The sequence below is a fragment of the Vipera berus genome (assembly GCF_964194415.1).
Source record: "Vipera berus genome assembly, chromosome: 5".
Taxonomy (NCBI): Eukaryota; Metazoa; Chordata; class Lepidosauria; order Squamata; family Viperidae; genus Vipera; species Vipera berus.
In genome coordinates, this window is record NC_138207.1 from 63910495 (window position 1) to 63938231 (window position 27737).

Below are 27737 nucleotides of genomic sequence, written 5' to 3' on the forward strand. Positions count from 1 at the left end.
TAAATCGTAAAGAAGGTATTTTTAATTTTAGGTATTACTGCAAATTACATAATTTCAATCACAGAGTCTTCAAATGTATTACGGCTAGAGACATTTTCTAAGTTCAGCAGCAAGATCCTGGGGGGTAGGGCGACTGGCTGTACAGCTTACTACGATTCCTTCAGTTACAAGAGCTTCAGCTGTTGTTGGACCTATTGCGCCAAACTGAAAAGAGAGCCATGTTAAAGGATTTATTTATGTACTTATGCATATAGAACAATATTTAAACTTCAAAAAAACAGAAAAGTGATGAAAAAAGTAAGATAAAATACAGCAGAAATATGCCTGCTGTGTTGGTCAAGCCTGATTGGAGAAAAAAATGAATAATTTACCTTTATGGCTTTCAGATCTCTTCTGTAGCAGTTATAAAATACTATGTGTCAAAATTCTGGTGTAAAACTCACCTTAATTTGGGAAATGAGATCACCTGACAATTTCAAAATTTGCTTCAGACAATACTTGACACCAGAAGGACTGAAGAAAATAATACCAGCAGGAACACCCTGTCCAAATAAAAATATTGAGAGAGAGAACAGATATTTCTTTACATTTTCGGTTTGAACACTCAATAGATTTTTATGACTCTAAAAATATAGGTTGCTTCAGAAATTAAAAGTCACCTTCATTCCTAATCTAGGCACATGACTGCAATGGAAATAGCACTGCATTTTGTTTAGCAAAACCACTCTGGTATCAGATAAAGAATGGCCACTTTGAGGCTGGGAAGCACATTTGAATGCTGTTATATAATGCATGGGTCCCCAACCCCAGGTCCGTGGACCGGTACCGGGCCACACAAACAAGCAAAGCCAGCAACTGGGCCACACAAACAAGCAAAGCCCCATCCATGGGATGCAGGCAGCACACAAAACCACACACGCTCTGGTCTGTGGAAAAACCTTTCTCCACGGAACCAGTCCCTAGTGCCCAAAAGGTTGGGGCCCTCTGATATAATAGTTACGAGAGCCTGTCAGTTCACAAAGCCATAGAAATTCTCCCTCAGTAGCAGGGCAAAATATCTCCCAAGGCATTTGCTTGGTCTAATCTCTGTTCAGTGGTAACTGTACCAGATAAATAAATGGAAGACAGTATCTTCTTGAACTGCAACATGACTCAGAAAACAAAATACCTCTTGTGAGAAGTAATTTGTCAAGGATTCCTGGAGGTCAGGATGCTGACTGGTTTGATAAACAGTGACAGATTCCAATACAATATCTGCAATGTGAACAATGAAACTTATTTGTGATTTAATTGTTTATTGTTTTCAATTAAAATATGAATGGAAATATATTTAAACCAAAATTCATTCTTCTACCTAAAATGCAGATAAAGCGAGCTGATCATAAAGCAAATTCTTATCAATATTTTAGAGGTGTGTTGTCACAGACAGTATACCAATTCTGAAAGATTTAAGATACCATGTGGACATTTAATCTTTTTTGAAAGTTTAATCTTCATGAAAAGTTGTTACCAGAATACTATCAAGAGATATGATCAAAACAGAATAAAAATCCTATGACATATAATACAAATGTGAAGATTTGTAAAGAATCTAAGAATAGCTGGGCAAAGAAATTGCTGAGAGAAGAGAAGAAAGTGCTAACTTTAACCAAATTCAAAATGTATTCTTTTTAAAGATACAAGTCTCATTAATATATCACCCTTGAAAGAAACAAAGAGAATTTCAAATCATGTAATAAAATGTAATTGACTGGACAGTATCTCTCAGAACAGATAATGAGAGCATTTTAGCAATAATAAAATGGCAATAGTTGGGAAATATTTCTACCTACAGATGTGATAAATCATTATGTGAAAATACTCAAAAACATAGATTTGGAAGGTCCCTGAATAGATCCACCCTTTTGCAATTCGAAAATTGTCAACTGACAGGAAGCAATAATGTCAACTTTAGCTGGATAAAAATGTGCCTGTAAAGGAAGCAGTCATGCCTGATTCAAAATCTGGATTATTATTGATCAAAACTAACATCTTAAATGAACATGGTATTTAATTAATGATAATTGTTTTTTAATCAAGTGGAATTATGCATATGGATGAAGGTTTCTGTTCTTGAAATTCCAGATTATACAGTATCTGAACATAACAAAACATCAGACATAGAAGGATTTCTGTCTTTTGGAAGAAAGAAAAAAGCAGCATTTGAAAAGAGCAATAGAATTATTGAAAAAGGAATAATTTGGTAATTAAACAATATGGGAAAATAAATTACATATATACGGAATGTTGGTGAGGCATAAAATATATACAATCTATTATATTATCAAGGTTGACTCAGCCTTCCATCCTTCCGAGGTAGGTAAAATGAGGACCCAGATTGTTGGGGGCAATAAGCTGACTTTGTAATAATGCCGCTTGGAGTTTGTGTGAAAGCCCTAATAAGCAGGCATATACATAGAATGAAGGCTACTGCTAAGCTTGTAAGCCGCCCTGAGTCTTCGGAGAAGGGCAGGATATAAATGGAATTAAAAAAATACAGGGACTTTCTCTGTATTCTATGCTCTGCACCTCAAGCAACTGTGTATGTGGAAGAATCCTAACCATACAGCAGAAGAATATTTCTTAATGTATAATATTGTGAGGATATATCACAGATTTTTCACTGACTGGATTTTTCCAAGACAGGAAGAAATGTGACACAGGTTGATGGATCTGGTGATTTTGTTTTAGAACAACTAGATTTAGAAGAACAACTGTGATTAGTTTATTGCCAGCAGATGGTAGTCATCAAGTCTATTTAGGCTTTGCTCTGCTATTTAAAAAAAAGGATAAAACCAATTAACTGAGCATTATAAAAGTGAGATGACAGACCAATACTCCTTTCCAGTGTCATACATATTGATATAAATGGCACACTATTAACTTTCTTCCATTTTTGTGTTGTTCTTAAAAGAATGAATAAGCTGGCCATAATTCAATGTTTTATTTGTCAATGCTGTGAAACCAGGCATCTGTGCAAGATTAATTATGTGTAGGAGTGACAGAGAAAACACAAGTGAATGTCATCTCATATTATGACCATAAAAATTCATTTTCAAGATCACTGCCATAATTTTAAAAATAATGAACCAATTGGGATATTCTTTTTGCCAAAGGGACTTGGTTAGCAAACATAAAAAGTTGTCCATTTTTGACAGCTAAAATCATCTAAGTCAGAAGCCCCCAACCTTTTGGGCACCAGGGACCGGTTCTGTAGAGAAAGATTTTTCCGCACACTAGAGAGGGCATGGTTTCATGTGCTGCCTGCATCCCATGGATGGGGCTTTGCTTGTTTGTGCGGTTGCTGGCATGCTGTTGCCTGGTGCTAGTCCACAGACCAGGGGTTGGGGACCCCTGTTCTAAGTGTTTGAGTGACAAGTACACTTCAAAAATAATATAGGCACTGTCAGGGCTATTGCTAAGGATTGTTTGTTTACTGGATTTTCCCCCATCTCAATCAGTTAACAAACTCTAAGCACTTACAGTAAATTTTATCTATTTGATCGTATGGGTATCCATCTTTTAGGATGTCGACTTACATCATGCTCCCTTCTCCTCCCACCCCCCCATAACCACCAGCCTATGAGGTTGGATGGATACAAAAAGAGTAACTGGTCCCAAATTACACAGATAACTTCTGTGGCAGAAAGGGAATTAGAACTCTGATCTCCCATTCCTAGTCTAATGGATTTGGGACTTTTCAGCACAGACTCTTGGCCTTGCCTCCTTCACCCCCCGCCACTCACCTCAGTCCATTTACAGCCAGCTTTCCTCCTCTGCTGGCCTCCCCCAGCCATTCTCCACAGCCAATGGGTCCCTGGCCCTCCAAATTTGCAAAGTAGCTGCAGTACTTTTTAAAAAATCTTGCATTGCACACTGTCCCCCCACACCCCTACGATCACCCATCAGCAATTGCATGCTGCCTCCCCAGCACCATTGCTTCTGCCTGCCACCTGATTGGCTGGGGACTATTTGTCCCATGCACCTAAAGGCCTAGGTCAAATGGTGTCTGGGCTGGGCTGAAGGATGAGGGGTGGACGGCCAGGGGCCCATTGGCTGTGGAGAATGGCCAGGGGAAGGCCAGTGGAAGAGGAAAGTTGGCTGTAAATGGGCTAAGGCGGGTGGCAGGGGATGAAGGAGGCATGGCCAAGGGTCCGTGCCTAAACATCCCATTCCGTAGTCTAACTCCCAAATGCCTAGTCTCACTGTCTCTCCTATGACACTCAAATCCCTAGTCTCACTGGCTGTCCTGTTACAGATACAGCAATTATAATAATATAAGCTAAGTTAATAACATTATAGTAACACATTAAATTAACGTGATGTCCCGTTGCCTGGAGGCGGTCCGGGTCTGGATGGGAAGAAACAGTCTTCGTCTCAATCCTGCCAAGACTGAGTGGCTGTGCATACCGGCATCTCGGACTAACCAGCCTATTCCATCTTTAATGATGGGGGGTGAGGTGTTGCCCCCCATTGATAGGGCATGCAACTTGGGTGTCCTCCTGGATTCGCAGCTCAGTTTTGAAGACCATATAGGAGCCGTGACCAGGGGGGCCTTTGCCCAGGTTCGCCTGGTGCGCCCCTATCTGGACCGAGATGCCCTATGCACAGTCACTCATGCGCTCGTGACCTCCCGATTGGACTACTGCAACGCTCTCTACATGGGGCTGCCCTTGAGGACCACCCGGAGGCTTCAGCTGGTGCAGAATGCGGCTGCGCAGGTTGTGATGGGAATTTCCCGATACTCCCACATAACACCTCTGCTCCGCGAGCTGCATTGGCTCCCAGTTGCCCTCTGGGTGAGATTCAAGGTGCTGGTGATGACCTATAAAGCCCTAAATGGCTTGGGTCCGGGATATTTTGGGAGCACCTGCTGCCGGCATCAAGCTCCCTTCGTCCTGTGCGCTCCCACAGGGTCTTCTTAGGGTACTGCCGGTAAGAGATTGCCGGTGGACAATACCCAGGGGGAGGGCCTTCTCTGTGGGTGCACCAGCCCTTTGGAACCAGCTGCCTGTAGAGCTTAGGACTGCCCCTGACCTCCGTTCATTCCGCCGGGACCTGAAGACCTGGCTCTTTGAGCTTTCTGGCCTGGACTGAGGGTATTAATTAGGGTTTTAACTGGTTTTAACTAGCTTTTTATATTCAAGGTTTAATATAATCATTTTAATTGTTTTAACTTTTGTAATTGTAGTATTGTTTCTTTTAAAAAACCTTGTGAACCGCCCTGAGTCCTACGGGAGAAGGGCGGTATATAAGTCTAATAAACTAAACTAATAAACTAAAACGGCACCAATCACTCAGTGAATTTCCAGCCAACTCTTTGCCAGCTTCCAGAAATCTGTATGAGAGGGGCCATCCTCACCCTGTTATTTCCAAGGAGACATACCTCTGAGAGAATGCCTTGCCCTAAGGCCCACTCCTATGTGCCTTCCAGCAAGTGAAATGCCTTAGAAAATACTGTCTCACTTACACTGGCCAGATGAATAGATTTGGAATAGGTGCAGAGGACAACGTCAATGACCAAAGAATTATTATAAAGATGAAATGAGACAATGAGTAGCTCAGTCTTGAGAAAAGAAGACAGGAGAGAATATGGCAGTATTTTCCAAATACCTACAGGGTGTCGTACAGAAAGAAGTCAAGATTTGTTATTTAGCAACCTAGAATCTAAAACACCAAATAATAGTCTTATGTTACAGAAAAGCAGTTTCTGGGGGAAAAAATGTTAAGAAGCCTGAGAGTAAAAATGAGGTAGCAGAACTAATCACAGAGGGAGATAGTGAATTCTCTTAACTAGATCTGTGCAAGCAAAGTTTAGAGAGCCATCTGTGGGGAGAAGTTCCATATTTAGTTCTTGCACCGTGGAGAATTGCATATTGTGGCCCAAGAGACTCTTCCAACTCTTCAGGTTGTATATTTATTTTTTATCCCACCTTTATTATTTTTATAAATAACTCAAGGTAGCAAACACAACCTAATACTCCTTCCTACGTTTCCCACAACAATAATACTGTGAGGTGAGTTGGGTTTGCTTAACAGTCATTGCCTTATTTCCTCTGAGCTTCTTAAGAGTAGAAAACTATTGCTCAAAAATATGTTTTAAATCAAACCTTTGTCCTTGAGCATTGTTGGAAGCGTTTCCCTTTTTAGAGCACCACATGGAAAAAGAAGAGGCAACGAATTGGATGGCTCCCCTGTTTAAGAAATAAAAATGGATTTAATTCAGAATGGCATTTGAAGCACAAACAGCACAAAATAATGCTTTAAAATGGCCACACTCTAAAACACTGTAAGAAGTGTAATGTATGCTTACAATTGCTGAAAACATTACAACTAAACACAAGTCCCATAGAGTAGAAGCTATTTAGCATGTAAATTAAAAAATAATAATTCATTGCCGAGTTATAGATGTTTGCCTAAAAAGATCTGGCAAAAAGATTAATTGCTTTGCTATTCTTGTGCTATTCAACAGAGAGCTCGGAGCAGAATGCTTCCAAGCATTTTAATACATTTTCTCCTCCCATTCTGACACTTGGCATTCTTCAGACTTCACATACTGCACACATGTAGAAAGTTAAAGACTTAATTCAGCAGGATAAATTCATCTTCTGCACAAAAGGAAAGGTCAAGACAGTCCACAGGAAGGAACATCTTGCTTTGAAAAGGGTTCCCAATTCTAATTAGCGTTTCTGTTGTTACTGACTGCAGCCAATATCCTTTTTAACATTAGGAGGGACTGTTAATTGGAGTTATATCTATCATTTTATCATCTTTCAAGATGATATTCCCATAATCACTAATTCCGCTGGAACAAATACTGTTTGGGAATTAACGAAGAGGGATTTTTTTTAAAAAAAAAAGAAAAACAGTTCTTTGTTTATGCATTTCCATGACAGTTTTTTTCTAACATTTTCTCATTAATTTTATTATTTACTACCTCAAACCATGATTATATCTACAGGCTTAAGAACATTAAAAATGGCTAGATTGCACTTCCATAACTAGAGCAGGTATCATCATTAGTTCTTATGTTTTGGATGCTCAGGTATACATGCCAACACTTTGCAGCCAGAATGGCACCACTCATATAAAGACAGCAGACAGCAGTGGATTGGTTTTCCCCCCCCCCCGAAGCACAAACTTTGTTCCAGTACAAATAAATATTTAGGAGAAAAAATGAAAGGGAAAAATAAAATTAGGCCCATGCTGATTGACTATTTTATAGTAATAGTTGGGACAGAAAATTGGGAAGGAAGAATGAAATGTAAGAGGCTGGGGTATTGAGGATGGCCTGAAAAAAGTCACTTGAGTTGGGTGGCTATAGAAATGGAATGAATGAATGAATAAATTAGGCAAATATGGGCAAAAGAATGGTGACCTTTGGTGCAGTTTATCTGCTATATAAAAAAAGGAATTTTTATTTTTTTTTTCATTTTTCTTGGTCTTCACATAGCCAAAAATGGCATGAGCTAGACTAAAAAGAGAGCCACCAGCACACATCTTTAGGGCAAAAAACTTTGGGAGTCAACCCAAAGGAGGCATAAGCACACACATGAACACTGTAAGGAGAGCAAATGAACATACTTTATTTGTATTAGGTTCTATTTATAGGTAGTCCTCATTGTACACCTGTAATGGTAATGGAGGCTGCCCATGATGGTCATATGTTGTGACCGTTGTAAATTCAGTCAGTCATATGATAGATTGAACTGATCAACCTTTTTTTATTGTGATCATTAAGTGAACACTATGGTGCAAAATAAATAAAATAAAATAAAATAAATGCCGTTGTCATTAAGTAAATCCATTATTCACTATGGTGCAGTTTTGCTGAATATCAAAAGTAACTGATTTTCAGCAAAACTGTTATAAAACATAGCCACATGACCTGAAAATGGCCATAAATATGGCTGTGTTGCCAAATGCCTGAAATGTGGTCAGGTGACCCCGCAGACTGATACGAACAAGGCTTTGATGTTAACACCAACTGTTAATTTCCAATATAGGCCTGTCCCATCGTGATGGTATTCTGTATCTCCAGCAAAAGAGTGAAGTTATCATGGCTACTTTGCTTGTGGTGCGCTTATAATGTGTTTTTTTGTAAGGGATTTAAAGATAAGCGAAGACCTTTTGATTTTGTTAAAAACTGCCTTTCTATCAGCAACCCTAAAGCATCTCCAAAGCTTCCTAAGAGCAGACAGTGTTTCCAATTTAGAGATGTAGATATTTCTACCAGATTTGTATCCTTTTACTTACAGTGATTTATGTGTGAGGGAAAATGAGAAGAAGGAGAACAGACCTATTTTTAAAAATGGTTGATACACTTATTTAAACATTATAAAATATTTTTGCCTTTAAAGATTAATAATTGAAGAAAATCTAATAACCAATAGAAGGACCTTATTAACATCTAATCATCTTCATCAGAATAACATTATGTTTTATTAGGTACCACAGAGATGTCAATAACATGAAGCCAAAAAAAAAATCTGAGGGAAAACGCAGAGATAAAAGGAAAATACATTAAACACGGCTTCTTAAGGTTTAAGCCAATGTGATTCCTAAGAAGGAAAGTTAATCCTTTTAAATTGGTTTACAACAAAAGAATAACATTTTGATAGAAGTATACAATTTAAGAAGGACAGATCCTATAGTATTTTCTTTCTGTATAACCACCTACATGTGGCATTACATTGTTAAAAAGAACCTGTAAGATTTATCTTGGGAGAAAGACAAACATTAATGCTACCTATTTAATTAAGGAAACAGCTAACCTTTTTAGCACAGTACATTAGCCAAAGCTAAGACAACATTTCTTAAATAACAGCAACTGCCCTGGGTCCAAACTAATATAATTCTACTTTGGCCCAATACAACTCAGTGAGATAATTTAAGTGTCTTTGGTTTATATGTCCAAACAATTGTAGAACTAAAGTGCTGTATGAATGATGCATTTTAAATTTTCTATTATCAATTACCTTTGTTTTAATTAACATGTAGATCTTGTGTTTTCATAAATGTTTCAGGAGAAATTGAAATAAAATTAAATAAGGAACTGGCATGCCGTACAATGAGGCACCCACCTTTAGCCTTAACTTATATGTGTTTTGTACAGCTGCAGATCCAATGAATGTTTTTTTTAAAAAAAAATCAAAATAATTGGTGACCATAGCTCATGCATTGTGTAAAAGTAGATTCACTAGCTCAGGAAAAAAAATATCTCAGAGTTGTAGAAAGTATTATGGGAAATCAGAACGGATAACAGGGAATAACAAGACAGATTTACTTCTGGTAAATGGATGCTCTGGCACTGGCCAATACCCACTATGATGGGTATTATATAACAGCCATTTTGGGGGATGCCTTACTGACATGCTCTCAAAATGCCATATGTGACATCTGGCCCAAAAAGTTATTTTTGACATAAACAAAACGTAACCAACCCCTCTTCTGCAAAATAGAAGAAAATCATTCTGGGCATCCAACAGCAAATGGCCTACATGACTTCTTTTCTTGCAAATGTTTTGTCAAGAGAAGAACTAGAGACTTTAATTTTGTGAAGAAGCAGGTTTCTCCCTCCAAACTAACACTACATTTTAGCATTTATCCTTTTGTTGTGAAATCCCACAGGATGCTATTTTTGCTATTGCTGTTGATACATATTTCAAGGTGGATCACTATTGCCAATCACTTCTCATAATAATGAGAAGTTTGTGGACTTCTTTCATCGTTACCCAGGAAAGAAAACATTCTGTATTTTATGTAGTCCATAAAATCATAGTTACATATACATATTGAAGAGAATAAAGTCATACACTTGTCATTGAAACTTATGTTTCCACTTACGGTAGCAAATGAATTCTGCTAGTTTTTCAGCATTTCCACAATCTTCTCCTTGTGGTTTGAGACCTATTTCAGTTACTGAGAGAAAGAGAAGGAGACAAGATAAGTAAAGAAAATGAAGGCTTATCTTATAGACATTTGATATTACTGTGTCATTGTTTAAAAGTAGAATTTTGTTTTAAAATTATCATATGCAATCTAAAGACTTGATTAACTGTGGAGACACAAGGAAATTGCAGAGCAACATGGTTAAATCACAGTTGTTCACCCTGCTTCTGGTAATCAGATCACAGCAATTAGGCAATAGATTCCTTTTTTAACATGTACTATGAATAAAAATAAGTTAGTATTATACTTTGCTGAAAAACATGATGTCATGGTTCTGATATAGAACGGAATAAATCAGAACTCCGAGGTTTGAATCTTCCTCAGAGAACATATTTATTGGATACAAAATATCGGCACATCAAAAGTGAAACCAAGTCTACAATTCCCCCCCAAGAGTTACACTATTTCAAAGTAAAAGTTCCCATCCCAGTACTATGCAATAACTACGATACGGGCTTTCTAACAAAACACCCAACCCTCTTCTCCTAAGATAATGACCTTGGTTCCCAGACTAACAGAGATACTCCATTCCCCCTTCCCTTTCGTGTGGCAACCTAGAACAAGCAAGATGGCTGTAACCAGGTTCGTTGTAGATTTGACACGAGGCTGCTGTCTCATTATTTGGTTCCTAATATTATTTTTGCAGTAACTTAGCCACTGTATAGAATACAATCGTTACAAAAATAACAACAGGTTTACAGTCTTGAAAGACAACGAAAATATGAGATTATACTGCTACAAAAGAGAATATTTTCAGATGATGCTTAAAGTAAGGTTGAGTCAAAGATTTCATGCACACACATGGCTGTATAGTACCATTTATTTCCAGTGGAATTGAAGGGGGAATATTTTATGGTTTTTAAGGAGTGGATATATTCAAGATTGCTGGGAAAGACTGAGGGCAATTGAAGAAAGGGATGACAGAAAATGAGGTGGCTGGATGGAGTCGCTAAAGCAGTAGGCGTGAGCTTAAATGGACTCCAGAAGATGGTAGAGGACAAGAAGGCCTGGAGGAACGTTGTCCATGGGGTCATGATGGGTCGGACATGACTTTGCAGCTAACAACAACATATTCAAGGTACTTTTAAAGCTGAAATTGCATACAGACAATTTTTTTATTTGCCTTGTCTTTAAAAACAGAAGCTGATTTGTCTTTTAGTACAGAATGCCATTGCTGAAACCCAAAAGTGTCTATGAGATTAAACTGCCTAGTGTGAATTTTATTAACAATGTTTATCAAGGACGAACAAACAAACAAAACACCAATCAAATGTTCCTATAAAATATATAAAAGCAAATGTTCTCAAGCCAGTCAGAAAATTACCATTAACTACCTAACTGTAAATAATCTACTCAAGAATTATTGGTGTACAAAGTGTAGTGAAATATATACATTTGTTGCAATAATTTAACTAGGAAATACTTAACTTTGCTGTCAAAATATCCCTGCTTTATTCATTTATTATATCAATTGTTATGTCTGCCCATAACAAATGAATTCAAAATAATATTTAAATTGCACAAAGGCCCACAAGCCAGCTTCCACATCACGAAAAACACATAAAACTGGCTTATCTGACATCTTGGCCCCATGCCCAGGGTTTTTAATAAAAGCAAGCAGGGCCATATCAGTCTTGGTGGAGGTGTGCTGTTCCAGAAAGCAGGCACTGTGACAGAGAAGACATGCTTCCAGGATCTCACCTATTGGCACTGCTTAGTAGATGAGGCCTGGAGCTTGCCCAATCTGCCAGATCTGATGGGACAGGCAGAAATAATAGGAGACAGGCGACACTGTCCTTACAACCTTCCCAGCTGGCTTCCAACAAGCAAAGTCAATTGGGAAAGTTAGATTTGCTTAACAATTTGCTTAACAAACAGCGATTCATTTAACGACCACAATAATTTGCTTAACCACTATAGTGATTTGCTTAACAGCCATGGTAAAAATGGTCATAAAAGCAGGCCCAGTCACATGTTGACTTAGTTCATCGAATTACTTAGTACTTCTTTAATTCAGTGAATTAGTTCACCAAATTACAATGGAAGTTCTGTTCCTGATTGCGGCCATTAAAGCTGAGGATTACCTATATGGAAAATAGACTTCAGGACATTATTTTCTTATGGTGATAAAAAAAAACATGGAAACATCCTAGAAACTACTGATTCCCAGAGATAAATAGGAAAAAAGGAAGACACAGAGAGTCTGTCAGCCTCCAAAAGCCAAAAAAAGATACGTAGAGACTCTTCTAACCAACTTCTTTTATTGTGTTCCTCACCTATAGGCAACAATCTTGCCAAACTAAAGTTTGCACCATAAAACATATACTCTGGAAACAAGGGAGGAGGCTGTCTTAACTCTCTTTCTCCTAAACTGCAATGTCTTTTGCTCTTCTGGAATGCACTCCCTCCATCCTGGGAATCCGAGAACATCAGAGGAATAAATGTCCAAAAACCATTTTCTAATGCTGTAATAATTAGGACGCTGAGCTTGTCGATCAGAAGGTTGGCAGTTTGGCGGGTCGAATCCCGAGTGCCGCGTAACAGAGTGAGCGCCTGTTACTCGTCCCAGCTTCTGCCAACCTAGCAGTTCGAAAGCACGTAAAAATGCAAGTAGAAAAATAGGGACTACTACGGTGGGAAGGTAACAGCGTTCTGTGCGCCTTTGGCATCTAGTCATGCCGGCCACATGACCACGGAGACGTCCTTGGACAAGTGCTGGCTCTTCGGCTTTGAAACGGAGATAAGCACCGGCCCCTAGAGTCGGAAACAACTAGCACGCATGTGCGGGGGAACCTTTACCTTTTTAGCTTCCATATGTGCAATACTGGGGACCATGAACATACTTCATACATATCAATGTCGATTGGTGGCCCCCAGGGGGAGATCTTTCTCTGTGGGCGCCCCGGAGCTATGGAACCAATTACTGGTTGAGCTCCGGACAGCGCCCGATCTTCGCTCCTTTCGCCGCGATCTGAAAACATACCTGTTCGAACAAGCCGGCCTGGCCTGAGGGGGGATTGGTGGGGTATTTTATTATTATTATTGGGGTTTTATTATGTATCAACTGTTTTTATGGGCATGTATTTAATTACCTTTTAATTTTTGTAACTCTGTGTTTTATTCTTGCCCTGTACACCGCCCTGAGTCCTTCGGGAGAAGGGCGGTATAGAAATATTAATAAATTAAATTAAATTAAATTAAATTAAATTAAATTAAATTAAAATCAATGTATTTTCTCCTCCAGCACATCCTGACAAATATTTATTTATTTGATTTGATTTGTATACCGCCCTTCTCCCAAAGGACTCAGGGCGGTGAACAGGGACATAAATACCATAAATACCCAAAATAAAGAAATTAAAACAAATTAAACCCTAGTACCCAAATGCAGAAAATAAATTACATTAAAACAATAATTAAAATAAAACCCATCAGACCAGGCCGGATTGTTCAAACAAATAGGTTTTTAGGTCGCGTCGGAAGGAGCCATCCAGAGCTCAACCGGTGAACGGTTCCACAGGTCAGGCGCACCCACAGAGAACGCCCTCCCCCTGGGGGTCACCAGACGGCATTCTCCAAACGGCGGCACGCTGAGGAGGCCCTCTCTGTGGGAGCGCACTGGGTGGAGGGAAGTTGATGCCGGCCGCAGGTGCTCCCTAAGGTACTCCGGACCCATGCCATGTAGGGCTTTGTAGGTCATAACCAGTACCTTGAATCTCACCCGGAAGGCAACCGGAAGCCAATGCAGCTCACGGAGCAGAGGTGTAATATGGGAGTATCGGGAGACCCCCAACACAACTCGCGCGGCTGCATTCTGCACCAGTTGGAGCCTCCGAGTGGTCCTCAAGGGCAGCCCCATGTAGAGGGTGTTGCAGTAGTCTAACCGAGAGGTCACGAGCGCATGAGTGACTGTACGCAAGGCATCACGGTCTAGATAGGGCCGTAACTGGCGCACCAGGCGCACCTGGACGAAGGCCCCCCTAGTCACAGTTACTATATGATCTTCTAAAGCATCCCCCACCAATATGAGGAGTCTGACCACTTTGATGCCTTACTTATTTGTTAGATCCAAGTCCCATCTTTCTTTCAAGAACTCAATGTGACTTCCATTTTATCCCCACAAGAGCACCCTTGCAAAGCATCCTAGATTAAGGGAGAGTGACTGGCCCTAAAATACCCAGTGATATTGCATGGCTAAGGGACTTCCTTCTGGGAATCTCCAGCCCTGGATTGCTGCACTAGAGTTTTAGATAAGGTGACTGAATCCTTGATCTGCCACAGAGGATTAAGAAGCAAAGAGTAAGACAATACACTTGCTAATCTTGTTTTAACATGAAAACTTTTTGTCCTGCAGCCAAAATAAGAGTTTAACTGTTAAAAAGCCTGATGTATATTTTTCTTAAACGTTTTTATATGAATCTAAAGAAGTGGCTTACCTAATCCAGCTGTAGCTTTCCCTACCACGTAAACAGGTTTAGTATTCCATTCTTCTCTCAGATAATTCTTCCAAGCTAAAAGGAAACAATGCATCTTTCACATTTCATGCTATGTTAAGCCATAAGCAATAGTGAACAAACCACAATAGGCGGATTCAAACTTCTAAAATAAAACCATGCAAAGAACATTATGGTATGCTCACCTTCTTTTTTACAACTATCCACTAGGCCTAATTTAACAGCTTCTACTGCTCTTGGACTGGTAAAAATTAATCCACGGTATTGTTTAGGATGAAAAAGCTATTTGTTGAAGAGAGAAAAAAATAAGTGAAATATTAACATAACATTCACCATGAAGAAAACTTAGAAAGCAAAGAGTTTCAGTATTATTTTCATCAAAATGTTAACACAAGTAAAAGCACTAAAACTTGCCATTTTAGAAATAATGGGATCCCATTACGGTATACCAAATCTTTGAAAGTTTATTGTGACAATCTGAGATTGGCATACAGGAAGATTCTAGGGGAGATAATAGAGTGCTAAATTGATAAGCACTTTGAATATAATGCACAGATCATTAGAAGACAACAGAAAAGCTATCAAGCTTAAGACTACTAAGGCATTTTTTGATTGGATAACTTTCTTTGTAGGTTACATGTCACTGTGATTAAAAATAAATAAATTAAGTGTGGGGTTTTTTTTAGAAATGTTCCCATCAACATTTTGTTGCCAAATTTTGGGGACATACCTAATTTTTCAAGCCAAGTCAACTATAGTAGGCAGTTGAACCTTTCTTCATGACTGGTGAACAGGCAGCATCCCCCACCACTTGAAGAGAGAATGTAATGTATGAATGCTGTTTCTCTCTTCTTTTACATTTTGTTGCTTTTGTCTGAGACAGCTCCTTACTGTGCTTACTAGGAGGGCTCAACCCATGCCTAAAAATGTGAAAAGGTTTAATCTGAAATAGCAATACAACTCATATTTAAAAATCCAGTTTATTTATAATTGAAAATGCATATTAATATGGCTGTATAACCTCATATCAGCATACGTTTACAACCGTATTAGCATGCAGTTAATATATATATATCTGTCTGTCTGTCTCTTGAGTATTTTTTTTATGCACCCTGTCGACCCAAACATGGGGAGAAGAAAACTTTTGCATGTATCAGCCCAAACTAGGGCCATCCACAGGCAGCAGTCGCTACTGCGACAATCATTTTTATATTAAATTTGGACTGCTAACAAAGAATTAAAGGGAGACTGGTATAGCTATTTCAAGCTGCTTTGCTCTCATCATATTTGGGTTGACAGGGTGCATAAAAAAAATACTCAAGATATATCTCCTCCCCTGGTCTCTTCCCTCCCTGATACAGCTGACAAAGTGAGAAAGAGCCCGTGGCCTAGAGGTCAACACAGCTGCCTAACGTGCAAGCAGCCCAGATTCCAATCTCAGAAGGGTGTGGCTGGCTGATGAGAGCAAAGCAGCTTGAAATAGCTATACCAGTCTCCCTTTAATTCTTTGTTAGCAATCCATATTTACACACACACACACACACACACACACACACACAAACACAAGATGCTATTCTTTTAAGACACCTTTCAACCATCTGCTTTGTGTACTACTCATAAAATTCAAGTGCCATTACAATAAAAAGAAATAGCATAATTTCTAGTTCAAGAGATCCATTCTGGTAATCAAGTTAAGTTAGCCCTAATTTTGGCATAATTAGACTTATTGTTGGGTTATCTACTCATTGGTATTTTTTGCATCTGAGAACTTTGATATTACATGACAAACTATGGCAAAGAAAATGAAAAGAAAATAAGTTGCTTCATAACCACCCCTAAAAGCATTTGAAAGTAAAACAATCTTTAGGCACTATAGTCAAGAAAGATACATGTATTTTTATGTTTTATTTAAATGGTGGTTGATAATTGCTAATTCACTTAGTAATCAGTTTTAGCTACACACTTAAGTTTATATCTAATTATAAAATAAAGGCCTTTTGGTCCTCAAATAACTACCCTTATCAAAATGATAACCCAGAAGTAAACTTACTCACTGAAAGTCTAATTCTTCTTATAAGCCATTAAGCCAATGATAATACTATCAAAGTGCTCACTCATCTTTTATGAACGATAAAGTTTTTCCCTTCCACTGATTCCGGATAAAAAAGTCTTTAGGAAACAAATATTGAAAAAAAAAGGTCAGCTAGGTCTATTTCACTTTTTTGGTAAGCAAACATATCTCTGCTAGATACTACTGAATTAGCAGTGTCACAGGCAACATTTCCTATATGCACTGGTTCTTAATAAAAACTATGTATGGTTGAAATAGTTAAAAGGTTTTAAACAAAGATTTCAGAGTTCTTTGGTCTTGAACATTGACTTGTTCCAGTAATAGTAAAAAAAAACAGGGTAAATTTTGAAGATTTAATTGCTATATTAATATATATTTATTGTTATTATCCCCTTCATGGATTACTGCCTTGTCGTGGCGAAGGGGCTTGCGTAATTCAATGAAGCTATGAGCTATGCCGTGCAGGGCCACCCAAGACGGACAGGTCATAGCCGAGAGTTGTGACAAAACGTGATCCACTGGAGAAGGAAATGGCAACCCACTCCAGTATCTTTGCCATGAAAACCCTATGGACAGTACCAAAAGGCAAAACGATATGATGCTGGAAGATGAGCCCCTCAGGTCGGAAGGCGTCCAATATGCTACTGGGGAAGAGCAGAGGGCTAGTACTAGTAGCGCCAGAAAGAATGAAGCGACTGGGCCAAAGCCGAAAGGACGCTCAGCTGTGGATGTGTCTGGTGGTGAAAGGAAAGTCCGATGCTGTAAAGATTTTTTCTCCATAGGAACCTGGAATGTAAGATCCATGAATCAAGGAAAGCTGGACGTGGTCAAACAAGAGATGACAAGACTGAACATCGACATCTTAGGTATCAGCGAACTAAAATGGACAGGAATGGGTGAATTTAATTCAGATGACCATCAGGTATACTACTGCGGGCAAGAATCCCTCAGAAGAAATGGAGTAGCCTTCATAGTCAATAAAAGAGTAGGAAAAGCAATACTGGGATACAATCCTCAAAATGACAGAATGATCTCAGTTCGAATCCAAGGCAAACCATTCAATATCACAGTAGTCCAAGTCTATGCCCCAACCACCGGTGCTGAAGAGGATGAAATTGACCGGTTCTATGAAGCCCTACAGCACCTTATAGAACTAACACCAAAAAATGATGTTCTTATCATCATGGGGGATTGGAATGCTAAAGTAGGAAGCCAAAAGATAACTGGAATAACAGGCAAGTTTGGCCTTGGAGTACAAAATGAAGCAGGGCACAGGCTGATAGAATTTTGTCAAGAGAATACGATGGTCATAGCAAACACTCTTTTCCAACAACCCAAGAGACGGCTCTACACATGGACATCACCAGATGGTCAACACAGAAATCAGATTGACTATATGCTCTGCAGGCAAAGATGGAGAAGCTCTATACAGTCAGTAAAAACAAGACCAGGAGCTGACTGTGGCTCAGACCATGAGCTTCTCCTTGCAAAGTTTAGGCTTAAACTGAAGAAAGTAGGGAAAAGCACTAGGCCACTCAGGTATGAATTAAATCATATCCCTGTTGAATATACAGTAGAGGTGACAAATAGATTTAAGGAATTAGATCTGATAGACAGAGTGCCTGAAGAACTATGGACAGAGGTTCGCGACATTGTACAACAGGTAGCAACCAAAACCATCCCAAAGAAAAAGAAATGCAAGAAAGCAAAATGGCTGTCTCAGGAAGCTTTGCAAATAGCTGAGGAAAGGAGGGAAGCGAAAGGCAAGGGAGAAGAAGAAAGATATGCCCAATTGAATGCAGAATTCCAGAGAATAGCTAGAAGAGATAAGAATGCCTTCTTAAATGAACAGTGCAAAGAAATAGAAGAAAACAATAGAATAGGGAGGACCAGAGATCTTTTCAAGAAAATTGGAGAGATGAAGGGAACGTTTAATGCAAAAATGGGCATGATAAAGGACCAAAATGGCAGGGACCTAACAGAGGCAGAAGAGATTAAGAAGAGGTGGCAAAATTACACAGAAGAACTATACAAGAATGAGCTTAACGTCCCAGATAATCACAATGAGGTGGTCACTGACCTCGAGCCAGACATCCTAGAATGTGAAGTGAAGTGGGCCTTAGAAAAGCTGAGCAACAACAAAGCTAGTGGAGGTGACAGTATTCCAGCTGAGCTATTCAAAATCTTAAAAGACAGTGCAGTAAAAGTGCTACACTCAATTTGCCAGCAAATTTGGAAAACTCAACAGTGGCCACAGGATTGGAAAAGATCAGTTTACATCCCAATTCCAAAGAAAGGCAGTGCCAAAGAATGTTCAAACTATCGCACCATTGCACTCATTTCTCATGCTAGTAAAGTCATGCTTAAAATCCTACAAGCTAGACTTCAGCAGTATGTGGATCGAGAACTACCAGAAGTACAGGCAGGATTTCGAAGAGGCAGAGGAACTAGAGATCAAATTGCCAACATACGCTGGATCATGGAGAAAGCTAGGGAGTTCCAGAAAAACATCTACTTCTGCTTCATTGACTATGCTAAAGCCTTTGATTGTGTGGATCATAACAAACTGTGGCAAGTTCTTAAAGAGATGGGAGTACCAGACCATCTTATTTGTCTCTTGAGAAACCTATATGCGGGTCAAGAAGCAACAGTGAGAACTGGACACAGAACCACTGATTGGTTCAAAATTGGGAAAGGAGTCCGGCAAGGCTGTATACTGTCGCCCTGCCTATTTAACTTATATGCAGAGCACATCATGAGAAAGGCAGGGCTAGATGAATCAAAAGTTGGAATTAAGATTGCCGGAAGAAATATCAACAACCTAAGATACGCAGATGATACCACTCTAATGGCAGAAAGTAAAGAAGAACTAAAGAGCCTCTTGTTGCGGGTGAAGAAGGAGAGTGCATAACTTGGGTTGAAACTTAACATTAAGAAAACCAAGATCATGGCATCTGGCCCTCTCAATTCCTGGCAAATAGATGGGGAAGAAATGGAGGTAGTGACAGATTTTATTTTCCTGGGCTCCAAGATCACTGCAGATGGGGACTGTAGCCAAGAAATTAAAAGACGCTTGCTCCTCGGAAGGAAAGCCATGGCAAATCTAGACAGCACACTAAAAAGCAGAGACATCACCCTGTCAACAAAAGTGCGTATAGTCAAGGCTATGGTCTTCCCAGTTGCAATGTATGGCAGTGAAAGTTGGACCATAAGAAAGGCTGAGCGCCAAAGAATTGAGGCCTTTGAACTATGGTGCTGGAGAAGACTCCTGCGAGTCCCTTGGACTGCAAGGCGATCAAACCGGTCAGTCCTAGAGGAGATCAATCCTGACTGCTCTTTAGAAGGCCAGATCCTGAAGCTAAAACTCAAATACTTTGGCCACCTAATGAGAAGGAAGGACTCACTGGAGAAGAGCCTAATGCTGGGAAAGATCGAGGGCAATAGAAGAAGGGGACGACAGAGAATGAGGTGGCTGGATGGAGTCACTGAAGCAGTAGGCATGAGCTTAAATGGACTCCAGAAGATGGTAGAGGACAGGAAGGCCTGGAGGAATGTTGTCCATAGGGTCGCGATGGGTCGGACACGACTTCGCAGCTAACAACAACAACAAATTGTTATTATATGTCTCCAAACTCATAAAGCAGAAAAATCTACGCAGACTTCTTCCCTCTGTGTTTTGCTTATGAGTTTTCATTTAGAACCAGCTGTGAAACACTTTTTAAAAGTTGGTTGGCCTTAAAATCATTTAGATTGCTTGTATTAAATTTGTATTTAGAATTCTGTCCTCACGTTCAAAAATGCTAAAAATGGTGTTCATTGTTGTACCGCAATTTGAAATATCCCAACAATAAACTATTTTAATCTAGTTTCATTCTCTTCTTCCCCACCCGTCACTTTTGATGGTCTGGATGGTAAGCCTGCTTCAGAGATTTAGACTGCGACTTTATACTAATACAAGTTGGAAGCAAGTCTATTTATAATCAGAGAAACTTCCAAATTAACATAAAAATGACGTGATACTAAGATTTACGAAATGAAATTCAATCAAATGCTATTAAGCTGTTAAAATTGTTTTCAATCTGATTGCTGTTTTTTAATAAATGTGAGCTGTCCAGAGATGTAGACGAGTGGGCAGACATATAGACTGAATGAATAAATAAATTTAAAATTAAGACATTCTTAGGTTTGTAATTTCTTCTGACCACCAGAATTAGAAATGGTCACAGTACTTCAACTCCATGATAGTACGGTAATTACCCCTTTCTCAGAATATTAGAATATTAAACTTAATTGCAGGGCACCAATAAAAAGGGAATCATTCTTCATGCAAAGAGTAGAATTTGCTGCCATGAAAGATGCTAGTCACTAAATGATTTTAAAACACGACTGACTATACACATTACTGGACGATGGGCCTAATAATGCAGCCATCAACATGTACAATTATATTACTGCTACTACCATTTGAAGATCAGTTCTTCTAAAGCAACTGTAAAAAATGTTTTGTGAGTTTTCTGAATATATGTGATACAATACCATTTGCTCAGAATACTGAATTAAGATAACTAGGTTTTGGCTGGGATTAGCAAGGTTATTCTTATATTCTTAAAATCCATTATAGTTTTCTCTTAATTCTTGATTATCACAATACTAGGATGGAAGAGTTTGTTGCTACCAAACTGTTAGGAATCAGAAATTTTTGTTTATCTATTACAATTCACACAAGCACACTCATACAGGATTTACTATAAGTGTCCTGTCCTCAATAGGGTTTATAACATCAACATTTGAATTGTTAACCAAATTAACAAAATGAAAGGAAACATACATTCATAGTTTTAATAGCATGGGATATTACTTCAAATAAAATTCAAAACTTACTTTTTCAGAGAAAGTTTGAAGAGAAATAAATTCAAATGCTAAAACTGGAATTAAGGTTGCTTTGAGTCCGTGTGAACCAAGTTCCTTTAAAAGAGAAGTACAGATTTTTATGGAAAAAAGGAATCCCAACTGAATTATTACCCATTACTCATTGAAACACCTAAAATTATGGATTTGCGAATAGAATAGAATAGAATAGAATAGAATAGAATAGAATAGAATAGAATAGAATAGAATAGAATAGAATAGAATAGAATAGAATAGAATAGAATTCTTTATTGGCCAAGTGTGATTGGACAAACAAGGGATTTGTCTCTGTGCATAAGCTCTCAGAGTACATATAAACAGTGGGTAATAAGTTATAGGTCATAATCATAGTTACGCTCATTAATCATAAGTTACAAACTACAATTGATAAATCATAAAAACCAATAGGAGAAGATAATAGGAAAGATGAGAAGATGATAAAAGATTAGAATATAAACACTGCAGTATTGTTTTTAATTTCTATTTTTAGAGTAACCAGGAACCTGGCACAAAATTAAATGACCTATGTTTTTAGAGCTGGTTGAGCAACCATCTTCTTTACTTTTGAAGCAGTTTGACACTAATATATTTTCATGAACAAATGTCTCAGCACAAGTACCTATCTGACTCTGACTTCAAATGTAACACGTGGCCTAATCCTGGAAGTGTATTTCATCCCAAATCTCTGCTCTTGTAACCTCCTGCTTCTGGAAAAGTGGTGGAGCGCTCTAAAGCTTATGTCATTTTGCTGATCTGGATAAAAGAACTGTCCAAGTATAGATTTGGGGAAATTTTATGTGAGCAGAAAACATAGGCATTTACATTTTATAAGTACTTCTAGTAATTCTTAAAAGTATTGTAACAAGGCAATTCAAAAATTATATAAGAATCAATAAACAGCACTGAAAGTAGAGAGACACATACTGTATCTAGCCATGAAAATTATTTCACAAATAACATCATGCCAGGGGGGAAAATGTATAGTTTGTAAAATAGCTAAAGGCATATTTCATCTATTATTTTTTCAACAATATAATATGTAAGACTTAGGCAACAGCTTTTCTCTAAACTGTTTTCACTGTGATGTGGCAAAATGGCTGAATTCATAGTAAGACTCCTGCACATGATTATACATGCTAAATAGATTATTTCATTAAAATGAATTTTAATGCAGTTAGTCTATATGATGTAAAATGTGGAAGATTGCTCTAAAAATAAAACCTGCATTTCTTTTACGTGGCAACAAGAGTATTACAAGAAAGTCAGACATTAAAAACATCAATCACCACTTCTACCATTCATTCTAATTTAAATAAAGGAGATTTCTATGATGAAAGCTAGCTTTACTAAACAGTCATTATCTATTCCTTGTTAACATGTGTCTTACTTCATAAAATGCTGATAAATTATTGTGAGGCCATATGTAGAAGGCAATTTTTTGACACTTTGGCTGTAACCAAAAAAGACTTCTTTAAAATATAAAATATAATCTGTATATTATTCACCTACATCAATTTGATAAAATGCCATGTATTTCATTTTCAGGAAATAATTCTTATAAAGTTGAAAAGAGGCTACAATATAATACATTTTTACAATAAAAATGAGTTACACATTAAATTACTTCTGACAGTAGCCCTTAATTCACAGCTATCACAGACAATAAAATATTATTTCCAAAAAAATCAAAAAGAGGCACAAAAAACTAACATATTGTCTCAGATGGTCAAAGCTGGGGGCTTTTTTGTTTAATAATTCAGTTCTTAGTGAAATGTCATCTGTTAAGTACATCCATTACACTAAAATGAAGAAATTCATTTTGAATGAGCTGGAATGCAATTCAAATACAATTTTTCTTCTTAGGTTACTCACCTTTATGTAAGAATCTGGTCCACCATCACTTTCCTTTGGATCTTTCAATAACAACACTTTCATTGCTTACTTGTGTAACACCTTGTAATAGGGAAGCACAAAATGGAAATAAATCTAAATAAGGAGTCTTTTTTGTAGAAGAGTTGTACCGGTTAATGTTTACAAGAAACAGGATAATTAACAACAGTTCTGAAACGGTGTTGATCACACGATGAGTAGGCACTTAATGTGCACCCTCTGCAATTGCGTATCAACCCTGATAAGGCTAACAAAATGCACATTGTCTTTAAATGATACGATAAGTCTTCGCATCTGGAAAGGAAAAGGTAAAAAGAATTTATTTTACAAATATGCACCATGCTAATTGTATACTATGAATCTTGCATTTAACTTTGTAACATATAATTTTGGAATTCCACCAAAGTGTTAGAAGAGCCATAACCACTGTTATAATACATAATTGCCAATGCTCTTACAGTATTTGCATGTGGACATCTAAACAAGCCCATCCCAGATGTTGTTGTTGTCCTGCACAAAAGAGATAAGCTGTGCCTGCCAAGAGGTTTCAGATATACTCCAAGTCAAATGTGAACATACAGCTCTTTTTCAGAGCAATATTACAGTATCTGGCAGATAACCTAAGGTCCAGCAGGAGAGAAATCCATTTTGTTTAATGCGTTAGGGACCAAACCTAGGGGATGTTCTCTTTTCTCAACATGAAACAGTCTCAAATCCACCAGAGGTTCCCATGAGGCCTAGGTGTATTTATATAGTGTACTTCTCATCTGCCTTTCAAATGTGCGGTTAAAGGCTACTGCTAAGCTTGTAAGCCGCCCTGAGTCTTCGGAGAAGGGCGGGATATAAATGGAATTAAAATAAAAATAAAAAAAAATTACAGAATAAAATGAGCCAGTTAAGCAAGTTACATTTAGATTGAAATAAAAGAAGTGGTATTTTCTAAAAGTGTGGCCGGATGCCTTTGCTGTTGTCAGACAGCTACCAATCTCATTGGCACTGTTTCTGTACAGCAGAACCTTGCAGCCTCTCTCCTAAATATTTAGGCCAACTAACCCTAGAGAAGGCCAAATTGTTAGTGAGAGAGAGAATCAAGGGCACTGATCCTCAAAATGTCATCACCAGTGATCGCCCCCATCAAATTCTCTCATCAACTGTTAAGATAGCCACAAGCCCTCTACTGCAAGGTATCTATGCAATTTGACGTTAAGCAAATGTAGATGAGCCTTTTCAGAGCCCACTTTGAGTCTCTCCCATCAGCGCTACTGGCAGAAAGAATTCACGGGACTCCTTATTTGCAGAGACTTTGCCCTTGTGGCTCCAGGGAGACAGAAACTCTTCCGCTTATCATGTCTCTTTTATGATGCCCAAGATGTGCTCTGATCTAATCATTTCCAAACATGAGGACCACTTGATTTTTAAGGAATCACATATCAGGTGGCCAAATATATTCATCAAGTTATACAACTCCACAAAATTTTTAATTATATTGTTTTTTCTCTTTCCCAATAACGAATTCTTGTGTCAAACCATTTCTCTTTTTTTACTCTAAAGGCTGATAAAAACTATAATAAAGTTATTGACTTGATCCAAAAAAATGTGTTAATGTTTGCATTAGTCATCAGGTTGATTTGCTTGTTAGTGTGATGTTTTATTTGGGATGAAAAATGTGTGTTTATCTTCCCTAAACTAATGTATACTTTGCTGGGGCTTTTTTATCTATTTGGAGGGATATTTGATTTGTGCCTGGTTCTGTATACTTCTTTGAATCCTGCCAATGCATTTTGTGAAATAGCTACAGATAGTCCTCAACTTACAGCCATTCATTTAGTGACAATTTGAAGTTGCAACACTGAAAAAAATGACTTATGACTGGTTTCCACGCTAAAGATTGCTGTAGCATTCCCAAGATCACATGATCAAAATTTGGATGTTTGGCAACTGGCATGTATTTATGATGGTTGCGGTATCCTGAGTTATGTGATCACCTTTTATGACCTCCTGACAAGCAGTCAATGGGGAAGCAAGATTCACTTAACATGTCACTAAGTTAACAATTGCAGTGATTCAATTAACAAGTGTGGCAAGGAAAAAGTCATAAAATGAGGCAAATTTCACTTAACTGTCTTGCTTAGGAAATTTTGGGCTCAATTGTGGCGGTAAGTCAAGGACAATCTCAATTTTGCTATTTTGTCATATTTGGGGTCTTACAACATTACAAGTTCTTCATTACTGTGTTTCGTTTCTTAAACTTGCTTCCTTGGAACAGAATGGAATAGAAATAGAATTCTTTATTGACCAGGTGTGATTGGACACACAAGGAACTTGTCTGCAGTGCATAAGCTCACAGTGTACATACAAACAGTAAGTAATATGCCATAGATTATAAATCATAAGTTACAATCATTAATTATAATTACAAACAACAATTGATAAATCATAAACCAATAGGGAAAGATAGTAGGAAAGATGAGAAGATGAGAAATGATGAGGAATAAGACAGTGCTGTGGGAATTAAGTGTTCAGCAGAGTGATGGCACAGGGGGAAAAAACTATCTTTGTGTCTAGTTGTTTTGGCATGCAATGCCCTGCAGTGGTGTCCTGAGTAGAAAAGATGAAATAGATTATGTCCAGAATGTGATGGGTTTGTAGATATTTATTAGATATGATATTAGAGCAGAACACCGGCTTGGAATCAAAAGAATGGGTTGTGGCTCCAAGGACCATCTTTCCCCCCCTCCTTCATCTTTTTAAAGTCTTTCTTGTCAAGCTATACTGTACTTTTCCTGGGAGCCACATTGCAAGTGGTACCCTTTATGGCAGCCATACTTAAAAATACCAATAATTTTTAGAGTAGCATACGGTACTTTCTTTTTCTTAAGCTTTCAGACCAGAAAGATGTACAGTAACAGTACATCACACCATAACAGTATGTCAACAGTATCATCAGGGTACCAGGTTTTATATAACTTATACCACCTCACTCTCCTCTTGGTGGGACATTTTTCCAATTATATCCTGAAGTGGTATTTTTATTCCTATTGACCACCAAGAAGTAAACCCCCCCCCTCTAATGGAGAATACATCTATTATATTATGTACTGTATTGCAGAGGAGAGTATTATCTATGGTCTGGTTGGAATGAGGTGCAAATGAATTGGATGGATAGGATCTGGATAGGATCAGAATAGATAGTAACAGGCCAAAAGCTTCCTTATAAAATCTGGGAGTGAATGGGGTGAGGATAGAATTATCTAAAGCACTTGTCTTGCCTAATATGGGAGAAATACCAGGCCAAATTAAAATACTATTAAATTACAAGAGTCAGATTACCTTGTCTCCCATTTGCCATAAGAAAAATATTGGGTTATGTTTTAAGGATGATTTTGGAACATAACTTCAGCATATTATTGTCCTGACATTTTCCTGACTTTAGGGAAATACTATGATAATAAGAAAATAATGAACAGGATACAAAAGCATTTTATTCCTCTCATTCCCTCACAGAAAAATAAAGACTAAAAATCTTTCCCCGCCTCTACTGAATGCAGTATTTCTCTCCCGCTGTCTCTCTCTCTCTCTCTCTTTTTTTTTGGGGGGGGGCACTTCAACTGCAGCACATTCTTAGCTTGTGTTGCTAACCCGAGATTTCCATGCCTTGAAAAAAAAAGCGTTTGTTACTTCATACGTGTAGAATCCTACCCAGCATTCTAATCCTTTAGGGCAGGGGTCGGCAACCTCGGCTCTTTTATGACTCGTGGACTTCAACTCCCAGAATTCCTGAGCCAGCATAGCTGGCTCAGGAATTCTGGGAGTTGAAGTCCACGAGTCATAAAAGAGCCGAGGTTGCCGACCCCTGCTTTAGGGCAACATTCAAGTCCTACGCATAATAAATAATAAAGCAGAAAAAGCCACAGCTCGCAGTCACAGGAGGTTGGCTATTACAAAAGCAAACCGTACAGTAGAAGTTGAGGTTGCGGGGAGGAGGGTGGGGGGGGAGTAATTAGGTACATTTAAACACGGATTAAACAGGCATATACAGCCAGGCTTGCTGCATTTGAAAGGCAAAGACGCGGACAGCCGCTTTGCAGGCAAGCAGGCATTAATGGGGTTACGCACCCCTTTGCAACCCCCGAGCGGTCATCCGCGTTTTTGTAACTCGGATCCGAAGGCTCCCTAAAACCAAGGAAGAAACCAAGCTCCGTCCAAACCGACGAAGTTCCGTTCCCGGAACGCGCGCTCTACCTACCCATTTAAGCCTGCCAAGCCAGCGAAAAACCAGTCATTGGTTGAGTAGGAGCAGCTCCCCCACCCTACTCCGCCCCTCCGTGGATCCTCCCCACAGGAGGCAGCGGCTCCAAACTACGTCGAGAGGACCCGCAGCTCCTCTCCCCCCCCCCCCCCAACTAGCTCTCTAGACCAGGGCT

General features: G+C 38.6%; 1 protein-coding gene across 2 annotated transcripts; it reads right to left on the reverse strand.

The window, feature by feature from the left end:
- UROS (uroporphyrinogen III synthase) lies at positions 1 to 27575 on the reverse strand. 2 transcript variants are annotated; one of them, XM_081328982.1, is made up of 10 exons: positions 27560 to 27575; positions 23296 to 23607; positions 21397 to 21480; positions 14630 to 14726; positions 14427 to 14501; positions 9886 to 9960; positions 6150 to 6233; positions 1169 to 1254; positions 444 to 542; positions 1 to 204 (listed from the first exon to the last, which is right to left on the reverse strand). In XM_081328982.1, the coding sequence occupies exons 2-10, from the start codon at positions 23356 to 23358 to the stop codon at positions 85 to 87; spliced, it is 783 nt and encodes a 260-aa protein (XP_081185108.1). In that variant the 5' UTR covers positions 23359 to 23607; positions 27560 to 27575; the 3' UTR covers positions 1 to 84. The 2 variants fall into 2 exon arrangements, with proteins under 2 accessions (XP_081185108.1, XP_081185107.1); XM_081328981.1 differs by lacking the exon at positions 27560 to 27575 and having other exon boundaries at positions 23296 to 23745.
- Between the last annotated feature and the right edge of the window lie 162 nt (positions 27576 to 27737).